At 38.0% G+C, this 17,138-nt stretch overlaps 1 protein-coding gene across 2 annotated transcripts in view; it reads right to left on the bottom strand.

Moving 5' to 3' along the window:
* SYT1 (synaptotagmin 1) overlaps positions 1 to 13,941 on the bottom strand; it is a 131,755-nt gene extending 117,814 nt beyond the window's left edge. For both annotated transcript variants that reach the window (XM_005147910.3, XM_013128731.3), the window contains exon 1: positions 13,755 to 13,941. In XM_005147910.3, coding sequence (XP_005147967.1) covers positions 13,755 to 13,926 — 172 coding nt within the window. In that variant the 5' untranslated portion in view covers positions 13,927 to 13,941. The remainder of the gene's footprint in view (positions 1 to 13,754) is intronic.
* Between the last annotated feature and the right edge of the window lie 3,197 nt (positions 13,942 to 17,138).

The following is a 17,138-nucleotide window of genomic DNA, read 5'->3' as shown; positions in this document are numbered from 1 at the left end:
GGTCATGAACAGTTTTGCTGACTGCCACTGACATCACAGCATTATATGCAACACCCTTCTCTTCTGACTCTCCTTCCAACAGTGTTTCTTGCTCAACCAGTAGCATTGCTAGCAGCAGTTAGAAAACACTTGAGCAGTGATATGAGGTTCCCAGTTCTTGGTTCAGTGCAGGAACACTCAACTCATTCATGGGATAAAGAACTACTACTAACAGGAGTGCTGTTAGTCCTAAGCTGTCTTACTCTCATGACTTCTGCCACCGTGACAAGAAAAAATTGTACATTAGTCTTGAAGTTACTAAAAAATAAATATCAGTATTCAATTTCCTTTGCAAAAATGTTAGCTTTTCACTCCTTCTTAGCAAGCTTTGTGTGAAGTATAGGGAAAAGTAGAGGAATACTGGTTTATATTTATTCTTTTTCATCAGAAGTAACCTATAGCAGACAGACAGCCTGGAGAACTGAGCAGAGACTAGCACTGGCAGGGAGCCTTATGCCTTTCAGCTATATGTAAAAAACTTCCAGCGACTTCAACTTTCCTGTTTCCATCTGTAACTATATTCTCTGTGAAAGTCTTAGCATAGCAAAACTGTGGGGTGTTGGTTTTTTTTTTCTTCATTTTTTCTTGAGAACTAGGAAGTGTAAATGAGAGGAGAAAGTTCTGTATGATGAGGGAACCAGGAAAAAGTAAGGAAAAGAGGCAGTAGACGAAAAATGATGAGAAGAACTGGAGTTGTAAGTCACAAATGGTTGTCATTTACCTTCAGTTCACAGATGTGACCTCTAATGCCTACAAGCCATACATCTCATCAACATGCTCTGTAACAGTAGTTCTCAGAACTTCAAACCTATTGACATGGAGGCTGTGAAGACATATACTGCCTTTAATGGTCATCTGTCTGGTGGAAGCAAATGTTGCACCTTCTTGGAGACAGAATCACTGATTATTGCTGTTCCTTCTACCTTCAAAAAGGCAATTTTCAGTTCACCTAGCACGAGGACAGGAACACAGATATTTTGCAGCTCTCTGTTCTCCACTTCCCAAATGTCAATACACAGTAGTGATACAACCCCCCTTTATTTTCCTTGCTCCATAAAATATTGTGGGAACAAGGAATGTCAGTATTGCTTTACTACATCAAGAATCCTCACTGATCCTTCAGTCTCCTAGTGGCTCGCAATCCTCATTCTGACAATGCTGATGGAGTAACAGGTTGCTGGAACTCAACAACCTCACAATTTGGGTACAGTCTCATTAAGTCTGAGAACTGGATGGTAAGTACACTCCCCAGCAACTAGAAGTATGGACAGAATTTCTTAGTTTTATGTTGACCTAAGGGTATTACAGCTCATCTTTACCTTTTACAAAACCCAAACCAAAACAAAATCAACTTTTAAACAGAGAGGCATCACAGCCTTTACAGATCCATTAAAGGTGATCTATCTTATCATACATGACTGATACTATATATGCTCCTAGCACTTTGTAATTCCACTTGATACCAAGGGAAAGATTAAAGAAGTCAGCCCAAACAGAGAACTATTATTAGCATTGGAGGTAACCCTATAATTTTGTCTGCAAGGATTAAAGTACTGCTGGGATCCAGCCACTGAAAATATCTTGAACCCTGTGATAGTCTGATGCTGTCTTTCATATTCTTCTGAGTGCTAAAGCTGAAAGAATGGAGGATTTAGTGAGGCATCCAATTCACTTCCTGCTCGTTGCTACAGCACTTGAGTACCCCAACCAAACAGCTGAATATTTCACTAAGGCTCATGGATGACCTAAACCCAGAAGAAAGCTAAACAACATCATCTTCCATTATCCTGGATCCCTCTCAAGCATAGAAAGCAGCACCATGGTGGCCTGCTTCCTCCTGAGCCAGTAATGGTGGGGAACAGCAGTGGAGACATGCTGATACAAGGGCTGCTGTACTTTGGGAGGAAGCATTAAACCAATGTCCTCAGCTTTTGTGGTGATGAAAGACCCCCTGGGATTTTCCCAAAAGGATTGTAATGCCTTGCAGATTCATCCAACTGTCATTAAACTAAATGGAAAGAACCTCAATCACGGCTGTGGAAACTGGATGTTTCAGGGTTGGCTCAAATCCCAAGTGAGGTAATTATATCTTCCAACTGCTTCCATTGGAAAATTTCAATCCCCACCATCCCAAATGATCACAAAGTAGCACCCTACTGATCATTTAAACTAAACAACTGCCCTAACTGCTGTCTTTTTTTCGACAATGATCATGAAAATGTGTGTTGTGATAATAAGCCATGTGCTAAAAGAGGGTAAAACTCTCAGCAAGCAGCCTACTAAAATGAAATGGAAGGTAAAAATATTACACTGGTATTTATGAAGGTCTGAAAAGAAATTTGTTACTACCATTATATGTGTTTGTGGTACATGTTGCAAACTTTTAAAATGACCATAGCTGAATTAAAATTAATTTACATTAAAATATGAATTAACGTAGCAGTTCATCAGGTATATCGCAGCATATATTAGGAACATGTTTACAGTCTTGACCCTCCAAACTGCTTGTGCGTATCTAATTTAATTTTATGCACTATTCAGGAGCTTAAAGGTTAGTACATATTTAAATACCGGATTAAACCTTCTGAAATTCCCAAATCTGCCGTGTATCATTTCCATACCTGAACTCAGACTGCACACCCATGTGTTCATGGTTGTTATCAAGTAGGAATGTACTTCTGTTGCCTTTTAGGTTATTTACAGGAGTGCTGTAGGTCAGTCAAGAAAAAGACTTGAAAACAAGAATAAACTTGTTCACCAATTTGCACTTATCCTGCACTGCAGGGTTCAGCTAGCGTTGCTATGCCCTCAGGGATTTGGTATCACAAATTATTCTACTGATGTAGTGCAATTTAGGGGATTGGTTGGTTGCTTATAAAGAGGATATCTTGCCTTTTCCTTTTTTATCAGGAATTACTGGGATAAATGTTCAGTTCCACAGAATAAAAATGCTTCCTGTCATTATCATTATAAAATTATTGCTAGTTTTCTTATTTTAGATGGTAGTGAGAAGTAGTATCAATGCTGGACAGATCCATGAGCTTTGTAGAATCAAAGCCCAGCTGTCAGTGGGCTCCTAACAAAAATGAGCTGCTGCAAACCAAGGATGTTGCACAGTTTAAACACTTCAGTTAATGCACTAACTGAATAGAAAGAATATTTTTGCAAGTAGTTTTCCTCTTCCATTTTGTCTCTTCCTACATACTTATATTTTTATCAAGAAAAGCAGAGTGAATAAATATTTTGGTATAATATAATCACTGTGAAATAAATGCATGGCTTTTTCAGAATAATCAGCCAATTTTGACATTTCTTCATGCTTTGTAATCATAATTAATGTTATGCTTTGAGTTCAGGTAACATTAAGCTTTCTTGTTTGTCTACTGGTCCTCTTCAGTTGACTGTCATCTTAGCCATGTCACTGCCCTAGGACTTCAAACTCATCAATAAATATTTCAGGAGACAAAAGAATTTAGAAACCAGTATTCTGGAACAGTTTCCTATAAAGTGATTGCCATCACCAAGTTGTAATCTAAAATGTCATGCTAGACTGAAATTTTTAAATAGTAAACTTGCCTTATCTTCCTTTGTCTTCCTTCCCTTGCTCATGCTGCAAGTAAATCTGCACCCATGGCATATTACAAGCAGTAACCGACTCCAGAGTTGAGACCTGAAATCCTATATTCCAGATTAGAGCACGTTTGCTGAAAATTGGGTACTGAGGTCTTAGAAAACATGACAAAATAGCTGGCTTTGGAAGAGAAGAGCGGTTGGAAACCTACGGAAGAAACAAGTCTGAATGTTGGGTTAGCAAGAAAACTGCTTGTGCCAGTTCTATTGTAGAGCCACAGAATCATAGAATAGTTTGGGTTGGAAAGGACCTTAAGATCATCTAGTTCCAACCCCCCTGCCATGGGCAGGGACACCTCACACTAAACCATGTCACCCAAGGCTTTGTCCAATGTGGCCTTGAACACCGCCAGGGATGGAGCATTCACAACTTCCCTGAGCAACCCATTTCAGTGCCTCACCACCCTTACAGTATTGTGAATCGTGTTAATTTCTAATTGATAAAATTGCTAATTTTTTCCTAGCCAGAAGTCACATTATTGTTAACAGTTTTCTCCTAGCAAGTGAAATTATATAGAAAGAAAGTCAAAGATACCATGAACTCTGGTAAAGTTCTTTGATTATCTATAAGAAAGGTATAAAAATTATCCACATTGTAAAGAATGTATTGCCCCTCTATCAGCTGTTTCCAGTTAGAAAAACCCTCCAAGACTGGGACAGTGATGTCTACTCTCCTCTCTTTCTCTTCAAGGAACTGCCACCCCTACTCCACTGTGTCACACAAATGGTTTGTGTGGCTGCTTTAAACTGACAACTGGGAGCTGCCAGCAAAGGCTGAGGAGTATCATTCAGGCTTCAGCCTAAAACACCCCAGTTCCTGATCTTCCTGACACTAAAGGAAATCAAGGTATCAAGATGGAAAAGTAACTTGGATCTGCCTTTCCTCCAGGTACAGCTAGGAAAGAAATGCAGGATTCATGGGATCATATGCTGTAGCCTAGTGTGGGACATCTGTTTAAGTGTAAGAAGCCCTAAATACCCAGTGTTATTTGATTATTTTGTCCAATGGCATTTCACAGTAAAATACACGTGCTGTCCTTCAGCCTGGTCTCTGCTCCAGTGAGCTACCTTGCCCTTCATCAGATTGTACACTGACAGAAGATAGTGACACAGTTGCTCTCAAAGTGAGAGAAATCAGGTCTCTAAGTCCGGGGAAACTGCTTACAGGCTGTGAATCTGTCTGTTACAAAAGCCTAACCTAGAGCTCTCCCTAGATATCGAAGTCTGAGATCAGTGCCATTTCATACACATCTCCCTCCAGTTTTTCCTTCAGGATACACCTGGGCCTCCTGTTTCTGTGGCATTTTGAAAAGAATCAAGACATGTAGCTCAGATTTGTGAATTTGACTCCCAGAGTCTGATTCCTAAAACATAAGTGTAGAAATCCTGAGCATCTCTGAAGCTCCTTCCTTTTTTGATGTGGGTTGAAATGCCTTCCCCATCTGAAAGGACAAACCTCATCTTTCAATTTGGCGGCTCTCAGGGCAATAAGGAAACAGTGCCAGCCACAGTACTGAAACATGCCCCCAGATGATATAGGGCTGTGAGCAAATTAGGGAGCTCTTGCTGCAGTTGATAATTAAGATTAGCTTCAGATTCAGAAACCTGCACAGGAGTAGGCAGATGGCTTGCTCAGCTGCCAGCTGGAACTTAGCCTTCACAAGGCAGTCATTCAAGTTCAGCAGCACAGCTTCCTTCTGTGGAGTCAGAGCAGAGTCTACCCATACCAAGATCCTTCTGAAGACTTGAGGCCACCTCCACAGCTCTTACAAAATAGCTGTGTGTTCTGGGAGCAGTAGAGATTTTCAGATCTGGACTGGTTCAAGATCTTGCCTTTAAAATACAAAGCAAGACTAAAAAGATAAACGGAACACAATAAAGGATGCTTTGGGCCTACAGCATTCTTGAAAGCTCCTGTTGGTGGTCAGTGGCTTAGTATTTCACCCACATCGGCAGTCTGGCATCGATAATCACGTTTCTTAAACACTTCATACATCAGTAAATTAATTCTTTTCTCTTTAAACAAGTTTAAATACTTTAAAAAACCATGTGAACCAAATAAGGATGGTATCATATATTTATAATCCTCCAGGGAAGGCTTTAGTTTGGATAATTTTCAGCAGCAAACTCACCCAGCTGTAAGTGGAATAGTGAGCAATAACAACAAAATATGACATTCAATTCTTCAGCTACGCTAACTTAGTGTCTCAGAATAACAGAGGCTTCATTATCTACTCTTGGTTCTTATAAAAATGCAGGAGAATATCTTCTGGCTTGCCACAGTGCCTAGATACAAGTAGCTGAAGTAAAGGTGAAAAATAAATCTTAACAATAATCCCTATATTTCCTTGCCCATTTATTCCATACTTTTAAAAAGCAAATCTATTAACCATAGTCCCAAGTGCTTTCTTTTTTTTTTCCTTTTATGCAGTAGACTGCTGAGAATCAATCTTTAAATGTATTCTCAATTTTAAGTTCAGAACAATCGTTCCATGAAGTCTCATTTTCAAAGCAAGATTACAAACTGAATTATAACAGATAATGTGCAATTTCTGTAGACACTTCATCTGCAGGTAAGTTCGAAAAAGACTAGCAAAGATTATGTTTATTTTATGCATGTAAACATAATTTCCTTGCACTTTCCCTCACACAAAGTAATGAAATTTTAAGATACATTCCCAGTACTGAAAGGAAGTCAGCAACCATGTTCAGTTTTCTGCTTGTAAATTGAATTCTCTACTCGATTTATAAGGCACTGGCACAACTTGACATATCTATAGTGCAATAAAATACCTACCAGAGCTGTTGTAGCATATAAAACAATAATCACAGTGATGTGCTGGAGGAAACCCTTGGGGTACTCTGGCACCCCTTGTTAAAACCCTGTCACCAAATCAAAGGTGCTCACCCCTGTTTCTACTATAGATGGATTTCATTGCCATAGCTGTAAAAGTTAATCTGAGTGGGGTTCTTTGTTTTCTTATATTTTGCTGAAGTGTTCTCAGCGTCATGTAATTTCCAGGAGAACTGGCTGCTCCGTCCCCTTCTTTCATATTATACAACTCAAAACCAACCGCTGTTTCTGAAAACTATGTTTCAGACACATGTAATCAATAATGTATATTTCTACTTGACACTGAGGTTACATTCCCAATGTGCTTCTGGCTGAGAGACAGCATCTTCTGTCAGACAGAAGACTGCATTCTCAAGGTGTACAGAAGAGAACATGGGTTTAGAATGTAACAGGCTCCCCTATGCTGGAGATGGAGGGTGCTGTACTCTGGTTCAAATTGTAGAAGTCTGCTCTTGTGATTTCTCCTTTCCTCCTTGGCTCGTCCAAAGAGCAAAGATAATGTTTAGCATAGGAATAGGGTCTTCCCTCAGACCTATGTGTGTTAGATGGGTGGGCTCAGCTTGCTTTGATCAGAGGAGATATGCAATGTCCTGACAAACATATGTGCTTGCTGGTGCTGAATCCAGGTCCAGTCTTCAGCAGCACTTCTGGATCACCAAGCTAGAGCAGCTCGTACTTCTAACAGACTGAGGGTTCTACCTCAGTCCTGTATGAGGATCACGCTGGCAAAAGTTTAAGTACAGGACATGTTAAGGGGAGCCTATCGGAAGGCATATGAAAATAAATCATGGATTGTAAAATTTTTCTTCATGACAGAATCAATCATTAGAATATCAACAGACTGAAATTCAGTAGAATCTCAAACCACATGCTAATTCTTACAGACAAGGATTTTCATCCATGTTCTGCTTCATGAGTTTTCAATTCCTTTCTTCTACCACTCAGTATCCTTTGGATTTAAAAGCTGTATTTTCAGGACTCCTAATTTCAAGCACTCAAAATATGACGCACACCTAAAAATAATGAAGGAATTTTCATATTCTAAGTTTATAAAATAACAGGGTTGAGTTGGTTTTGTCTCACAATTTTTGTGTCTTCTGGGTGTGTGTGGGCAGTATCTTCAAGCGTTTCCCTACCAGCAGGTGATCTAGAAACTTCTATTTAACGGAAAAAAAAAAAGGTTTTCATGTAATCACTGAACTCTGGGTCTAGGGGGTTCAGGGAAAAAACAAAGTGATCTGAGATTTGCATTTAAATTGCTATATTTAGAAATAATGATTTTTTTCTCCCTCTCTTACTGTACTGTAATAGTTCTCTCCTGTACTCATTCTGTGTTCCAAAATAAATCTTTATTTCTGATTTCCCCTGTTCTTTCCCCCGTCTAAAGCCGCATGTATTTGCTTGGCATGAGCAACTGTCAATGATTTGATGATAGGAAGCAAAACAAGAAGACTTCAATTTCTGTCTTCCCACTTCCTCCAGAACTGTTCTTCAGACTTTCCTGAACATCAAAAAAACTTCTTTATTCTCCTCTAAATCGCTCCTTCCAAGTCCTCTTTGCCAGGATACCTAAATAGAGTTTGTCAATGTCAGACTGCTCCTACACTGAGATCAGTGCTTTTTGTATTGACAAATATATGTGTGCACTTACATATATATGAACAAACATATACATAGTCCTCATTTACTGCAGACAGGCAGCTATTACTTGCCTTATATTTAGACAGAAAGGTCTCTGAGGGAGAGAGTCAATTATTTCCCAGCTAACCTAAGAAGATCTTAGGCGATGACTAACACTGGTATGTGCCATAGAAATATAAATAATAGCTATTGCTGAGAACTTTATTCTGTTTTATGGTATGTTTCTCTATTAATCCAGTTTTGAAATCTGAAAACATTTTATTGTCAGCATTTTGCTTCTTTTTTATGAACTTAGAGAAGAATGTCCCCTCTGCTCCCTGTGCCAGTGACACTTGTACTCCGGGAACCATTAGGAGAAGCAGTGCAATGAGCAGCCTGAATTTATTTTCTGCAAATGCTCGAGCTGGCAGCACCATAAAAACTAAGTTTCAGAAAAGCCCTATGCAAGAATTTATCAATTTTCCTCAAATTTCAAACAAAGTATCTTCTTGATAATCTTGATGCCAAATAAGAATGAAAAATGATGAAATAAACTTTAGTGCCATTTAGAGCAGATATTAAGAACTCTTTAAAAAACTTCAGCTGGTCAATCAAGAAAGGCAAAAGGGCAGAACAGCAGAGAGCAGGAGGGAAAAAGAAATGACAAAGTGGGTCTAGGATGACTACTGAATGTTGAAACACTAACTTAAATGGGTAAATATATAAATCCAGAATTATTTTATTTGCTTATTTACTGAAATATCTACAACTCTGTTCCTCAGCTTACTAAGCTGTTATTTAGAATGTAATCAGACCTGAGCCTTACAGTTACTTTTACATTTTCTATTACAGTTCCCTCTATAGCTGCCAGTCCCATTTTATTTTGACAGTTATTCACTAAGCCAAGGAGAGGGAAATAAACTGTTCTCTGAGTATCTGCAAACAGAACATGAAGCAAGTCTGCACAGAACATCAGGGTTTAGCCTGAATCATCACACAGTTTTGAGCTCCTGGTCTGGGGGATTATCAGTCAGTTGGTACACAATGAATCAAATTCAGGGTTTTTAAGCACCAGCTGCTGAGGACAAATAGAGCAGCAAGACAGCTGAACATTTCAGAATAAGGTTGGTATAGACATGTAACTTCTCATCCAATTACAATGTAAGAAAGCAGCATTAAAAATATGCAATAACTTTCTATTATCGAGGTAATGATGGTACCGTGGATTCAGTGTGTTCAGCTATTACGGCTATTCAATATTGAACCATAAACATTAATGGCATATCATTACTCAGTCAGATGTATGCTGGAATTTTATTGGTCTTTTTCTATTTTATTTACTTTGCTGGCCGAATGAGGCCTTCTGTTCATACAGGAACGTGTTCTTGACATGTAAGGAAACACAACATTTTTCTTCTACAAAGATGCTTATTAAGTAATGTTGATTGACATTGTTGTATTTGTGTTTGGTCAGTATCAGTATCCTGACATTTAAAGCCTCTTGCCAAAAGCTGTTCCTGGTCTTGTACTCCCATAGTCTTGCTATGTAAATGTAAAGGTATGGCAGACATTTTCCTAGACTGCAGACAAAGACCCAGATGGAAGAGCAGTGAGAGGGAGGAAGGAAAGAATCAATGTATCTTACAAACTCTTTTAACAGTTTTCAGATGTGTAAGTGCCATTTTATCTGCTTCATTTTATTCCTTTCTTCAGGTGTTGGAATTACTGTGTTTAAAATGCAAAGTGTAAAATCAGAAATGGTGCCTTTCCGTCCTGCTAAATAGCTTAAAATTTCTGTAGATTAGAGATAAATTAGGAGAGAAAGTATAAGGACCAACAAAGACAGAGTGACTCTTATACACAGTGTATTTATAAAAAAATAACTGTACTGTGACTATGCAAATCAGCCCCTCATAACCAAAATGCAGGGATTTACATAATGGAGAAAAGAATTCTTCAGAGTTATGCCCCAGTAATGCACAGGATTCTTGTGCTTTAATTGTCTGACTCGTAATAGAATGATCCCACTTTCTTTATTCAAGTGAAACACATGTTATGACATAACCGTTCTGAACGATTTGGAAGCCTACACTCTCCCACCAGAAAAATGTGGAGCATGTTCTATTTTAAAGAGATACAAGTCAATGGAAAAAGCCAATATTTCTTCTTGCATCGATCAAAATTTTAACTGGATTTTCATACTGCATCACTGCTCTTGAAATAAATGCATACTAATACAAATGGGCCCCCTTGCTGGAATTTCTTATTTCTTGAAACTATTGAATTCAGCAGTTTTTGACAAAATAAGAATTCTCTGGTACATGTATTATTGAAGGAAACATCAGTATAATTTAAATTTCACAGACCTTATCTTACAGTTTTGCAAAGTGAATTCTTTATATGAATCCTGATATTTTTATTTAGTTAACTATGTGTATACTATTAGACTAACTTCTGAGTTCTGTGTGTTCTACAAAACATATTACTCTGAAAAGGTTACTATTTTATTGTAAGCCATGTAACAGGAACAGTATTCATTCAGTTGGGTGTAGTTTGCTGTACCTTTATTTTTGTCATGTATTCCGCTATTTGAATGTGTTTTTTAATATAAGCATGACTATGCAATTTCAGTGAAAAACAAACAAACCAACCAACCCAAAACAGAAAGAGGAGACTATATGTAAATCAGCCCCCACTATGGCTCATTTTTTCTATCACTCCAGCCAAGCTGATTGCAGGTGAGCTTTATCACAATATAGGTATGTATTGTGCTATCCTGTTATATATCCATTAAAGCATCATGATTTATTTTCCATCTGCAGACACTGTAGACAGAGGCAACCGACTTCTCCCTTGTATACAGACAACAGAGCACTGAAAAAAAAATCCTTTCACAGTAACTACTAAACTTTCAAAGCCTTCCCTGTCACGTGGAGATGAACCAAGACCTTCGGAAATTTAAAATGAGAAAGTACATGAACTACAAAACAGGCTTGTGACTGATGTGCACAGGTTAGAGAACTTGCCGACTATGGCATTCCTCTGCCATGTGTAAGATTTGGGGTCAGCTCTTCACTTTGACCATGCTCCATGGTCTTGGTAGTGTTCTTACACCCAAACATCTGTGCTGTCCCAATGGGGTCTGCTTATTCTCTCTCACACAGAAAGAAATCCCTAGAAAAGCACTATAAAAATTATTTGGTTGGAAAAAAATTACATTCTGCTCTGTTTTAAGAGAGATTCACCAAAAAATTACAACCAGTTGTAGGAGATAAGGTTCTGAAGCTTTTCTACGACAAATCCTCAGCTTTGCAATGGGCTAACAAGACCTTGTTGACAACTCCTTACTGGTATAAACCAAACAAATATTAAGGAAATGTTACAATATTCCAAAAGGAAAATGAGGTCTCCTCTCTCCTCTGCCCCAAATGTTTTGGAGGTAGCCTATAAATTTATTTGGTGATCTGTTAGTGTTAGCTTATAAATGATTGTAAGTATTTAAGAAAACCCACACAATGAACATTTATCTTTCTTTTTGAAATTGCAAAATCAGAAAAAATAAATATATACAACAGAATGCCATGTTAAACAGTCCCAGTATTGGGGATGGAGATGCTGGGAAGATACAAACACATCTGCAGCCTCTAGAAGGAGATTAGACAATTGTCATGGGATTTGTGACTACCCCAGGTCTATTTGTCCAAAAAATTACTGCATGATCTTGGATAAGAGTCTAGATTTCTGAAATGGGGACAGTATGTTCTGGTCTCACTATCAACACAAGGTACCATATTTTATATACATTACAATTCATTTCATAATAAATAAGACTTGTCTTAAAGCCTTGTACATGTTTGTCAACAAGCATTAAGTTATTTTCTTTTTTTTTGTTTTTTTATTAACAGAAAAAAGAAAAAGTTTTATCCTTTTCTAGCTGGAAAGATCTGCCAGACTAGACCTTCCACTTGTTTCACTGTTGTTTTAGAAAGTATGTGGCAGTGCATTTGAAGTTCCTCTCTATCTACAGACCTTTACCTAGACTTGCCAATTACAGCGTTTCTCCTACAGGAAACCATTCATGCCTTTGTTAGGTTAAAATCAAAGTTTAAAAATAAAAAAATATTTACATAAAAGTTTCATCTCCATCATTTACACAGCATAGTGAGATAAAAATTAAAAGACAAATGTTTCAAGTGCTGTTTCTCCCTCAGTGTCTTGTCTTTTTTTATTATTATTATTATTTTTTCTTCTAGTGGTTTTGTTTTTCCCATGGTATCACTGTGCGATTTCATTTCAGTTCGGTCTGCACTGGACAGTGCAGATTACCTATCTAATGACATATGGACTTCTTACCACTGTAACACCTGTATTCTTGCAAGTGAGAATTTCGAGTGACAGAGCAAAGCTGTTTGCTCTCCATTTTGCAAAAACCGCATCTGCCAGATTGCTGAGATACATTTCAGAGATAAAAAAATTGATTAAAATTCTAATTTGTTATCTGTCTTTAATCACTCACACAACATTTTGTTACACAAATTATAACCTTCTAAAAATGAAAGCTCTTACATATGTTAAAATACTTCCCTGAAAATATTTTACATTTACTTATTCTTCTGATGTAAAAACTATTACAGATTGAATGACTCTGTAATACCTGCTGTTAAACCACACATGCACACACAGCCTTCACCATCATGTCTACAAAAGTGGCAAAATTATCTGCTTGCATCATTAGGTAATTTTTCTGTCAGCAGCAAAAAGGTTTTTTCTTTATTAGATGAAACAACACTGCCAATGTTGAATTAGTTGTATATTTAATACCAGTGTATGCAGACTAATGCATACCAAACAGATTCAAGAACCTTAGAATTATCATAGAGAAGAGCAATAAGCTAATGCTTATTTTTTTTTATAAATGTGAACAAATTGAGGATTCAACTTTAAATCAATGCTTTCTATTAAAGACCAAAAGAACACTGCTGACTTTAACCCTATTGATTTCACAGAAATACACATTGATACTTTTAAACTGTTCTGAACAGTAAAGGAACTCATGCAAACAACATTATGGTTGAATCTAACAGAATTTTGAGTGGGAAAAACATGGCTATCATCATATATTACTGATGTATTAGAGCTATTTCCTTGTTTAAAAGACATTTTCACACTTTTACATTTTCTAATCCCCAGAGATACACAGTTCCCTTATTTTCCAAGTATTTTTGAGTTCTGGCCAAATTTTGCTTTAAAGTAATATGCCCACACACATTTGTCATAAACATGAAACCCAAAGTTAGGAAATATTTACTTATTGGTCCAATGGCCACTGTGAAGTTCTGCCATTCCAGTTTTGATGATTCAGCAACAAATCATCAGTAAAAATTACCAAAACAATCTCACATATCAAGAATTGACGCAGATTGAATGAGTTTGACCCTTTCTGTTCTCCAGCTAATTCTGAGTAGCTTACTGAACCAGGTTTGGCTTCTGATTTTCCTAGTTTTGACTAGAAAACATTTAGCATGCCGTCTAAAGAAATGACAAAGAAGAAAATCTCAAGCTAAATCTCATCTGCAAACACAAGCTTCTTAATCAATCAAGTTTTACTTACATGGAATTTTGTTCAGTTCATTCATGAACTTCTCTTTTAACTTAGAAAATGCATCTTCCTTTCCTCCCCCTCCTCCGGGACTGGCTGGCTCAGTGACATTGCTTGGAGGGGCTGCTGCTACTGTGGTAGCTGGCGGTGCTGCCAGGGCCTCATGATGGCTTTCACTCACCATTTTAACCCCAGGGTAAGCTGTTGGAATGAATAAATTAAAAAAAAAAAAGAAAAAGAAAAAGAAAAAAGGATATTAAAGTCACTGGAATGGATCTGTCATCAACAAACGACTAAATAGGCAGAATATCACCTGGTGCTCATGCTTACTGGGTAAATACCACTGTACCAGCATATTGCTTCATGTTCTTCATAAAATACTTATAAGAAAAGACATGAAGTCTTTTGCAGGGCTGATTTCAGCCAAGATTATTTTATTTCTTTGAGTTCTTCTCCAATGGTGTTGCATTTTGAACTGTAGAATCTAAAACTTCAAAATTCCTGCAAAGCTCTCATGCAGATTTACCTTTTCCCCTTCAAGTGTGAACGTGTAATCAAATCGGGTAATAACCACTTCCCACATGCAAATTTCACAGTGTATTTACAGAATTATTTTCCTATGAGTGCTACAGAGGTGTGGATCATAGCCAAAATTTCTATATCAGATAAAGTGATAAGGATATGATAAAAACAGTTCAAGATTTCTTCTCAAAGTAAAACCCTATTCCTATTTAAGTAGGTTGTATATTAAACAGAAATTGACTTCCATCCATGTTTATCTACACTTATTGAAGGCAATTTTCCCTCCAGTTATTTTGTGTGACATTTGCTACTGACAATATTCTCTTAAATTATTCAGATGTCTCAGTGTATTCATGAAACTAGAACATCTGTAGGGTATCTAAATGCAGCCATATTGAAATACCTGAGAGGCTGTCACAAACATAATCCTGCATCAGCATATTTTTAATTTCATGCTGTTTAAAGGGCATTTTTCAAAACCTTGAGTGCAAATTACTCTAACAGGTTTTCACAGCAAGGTTTGTGTAGTGGTTGGGTACAGGGCCAGAAGCTTTCCCCATGTCCAAACGGGCCAATGCCAGCTGACTACAAGATGGAGCCGCTGCTGGACAGGGCTGAGCCCATCAGTAAGTGATGGTGGTGGTGGTGGGGGAAAACCTGCATGACAGCAATTGCAACTGGAAGAGAGGAAGGAGAATATGTGAGAGCAACAGCCCTGCAGACACCCAGGTCAGTGCAGGAGGGAAGGAGGAGCTGCAGGTGCCAGAGCACAGATTCCTCTGCAGCCTGTGGTGCTGGTGAGGCAGGCTGTGACCCTGCAGCCCATGGAGGTCCACAGTGGAGTGAATCTCCTCTTGCAGCCCATAGACGCCCACAGGGGAGCCAATATCCACCTGCAGCCTAAGGAGGACCCCAAGCCGGAGCAACGGAAAAGTGTGAGGAGTGCTCCCCTTAGGAGGAAGGAGCAGCAGAGACCATGTACGATGAACTGATCACAACTCCCATTCCCCATACCGTCTCTGCTGGTGGGGAGGAGACAGAAAATTGGGAGTAAAGTTAAGCTCAGGAAAAAGGGAGGATGGGGTGAAGGTGTTTTTAAGATTTGGTTTTATTTCTCATTATCCTACTCTATTTGTCAATAAATTACACTGATTTCCCCTAGTTGAATCTGTTTTGCCCATGATGGTAATTAGTGCTCTCTCCCTGACCATATCTTGACCCGTAAGTTCTAAGTTACATTTAATCTTCTGTGTCCACTTGAGGAGGAATGATGGAGTGCCTTTGCTGGGCGCCTGGTGTCCAGCCAGGGTCAACATACCACAATTACAAAGCAAAGAGTTTTGGGCCAGTTCGGTGAAGGTGAGATGATGTGACATGCACAAAGTGATTTTGCTAGCGAAAGAAGGTTGGCTGAAATGTATATATTGTTTTTGAACACATTGTTCTGATATTCTGCAGCATCCTATCATTGCTCTGAATAATCATTGTTTTTCTTCAGAAAACCAGAGGGTGAAAGGGTTTGAGAGATAACAAACATTCATTACTGCTCTGAGTGTACAATTGCTCTCAGCCCAGACATAAACATTTGGCCTTTGATCTTTTGCTGAGAAATTTAAACATCACCATAGGAGAAAAAGGCAACACATCAAAATTAAAGGGGCATAAGAGTGTCTGACTTCATGCAATACAATGAATCAAAATTGAGCTTTCATGCCTTGTGACTGTTTTCATGGATGTTGCTGAGAGTGTTCAAATCACCAAATCAAAAAAGGAATTGACTTTTTGTCCTTCAGCTTTACTTTCATGAGCCCACAGTCATGAAGACCAGCAGATGCAGACCTGACTGCAGGCAGAATGAATCTTTTTATATCACCATCACCATTCTTGCCATTAAACGGGTTTGCACACATTGTCTGCAACACAAGCCGGCTGCACACATCGTCTGGAATACAAGCTATTCTCTAACACTGCCATACAATGAAAGAGATTTTAACTAAATAAGGGGGTGTCCTTGTTCTGAAGAAACTGTTTGGTGGATATTTTACAGCAATTTTATTGATACAGCACTGAATGAAGCAGTATTCCCTGCCTGCCCATCACTTCTGCCTTTGCCCTCACAATCTCTAGACTAATATAAAATCATGTTCATGTTGACACAGAATATGTATATGATGCAGCTCCATAAATATTTCATAAGCATGCAGCCTTATCTATTTGCCTGTAACAACATGGGAGCAGTTCACCATTTGAAGCAGACAGAAATCGATGGAAAGATTCCAGTTCATATCCATAAACTCTGGCTCAAGTCTGATATCTGCAGACTTTCCCACTTGCCTCCCAAAATAACAATCGGGAAAAACATCTAGAGCATAATTTGGGTAGTATGGAATAAAATGCTATCTCCCCTAGCCTAGAAGACTTTTTCCATATGCTCTGATGAATGCCAAATATTATGAAGCAAAACATGCAGAGCCATCAGCTTTAAACATTAGTGCTGGTTTATATTATAGCATTTTGTCAATGAATGTCAGTTAAATCAGAAGACAAGTTGCATGATATATCATAATTAAATCAAAATTAAATTGCTTAATTATAATATATTGCTTAATTATTTCAGGCCTGGCAGTTGACTATTTTATTTTGTAATGGAAGACACAATTTGCAGTGATGACTTTCAGCTAATTAAAAATTAAGGAAAATGTAATTTATTTGCTTCCAGTTTTGAAGCTGTATTTTGAAAATATATTAGGAGTACAAATTTGAAGCATTACACTTTCATTTATTTAAAAAAAAATGGAGAAAAATAACAAAACAGATTATTCCTCTGATCTCTATGAACAACCCTTGCAGAATCCCAGTGCCCTTAGAGATCAC

The sequence above is a fragment of the Melopsittacus undulatus genome, chromosome 5, assembly GCF_012275295.1.
Source record: "Melopsittacus undulatus isolate bMelUnd1 chromosome 5, bMelUnd1.mat.Z, whole genome shotgun sequence".
Classification (NCBI taxonomy): Eukaryota; Metazoa; Chordata; class Aves; order Psittaciformes; family Psittaculidae; genus Melopsittacus; species Melopsittacus undulatus.
The sequence above is the reverse complement of the archived record's forward strand: the minus strand, read 5'-3'. Positions and strand labels throughout refer to the sequence as shown.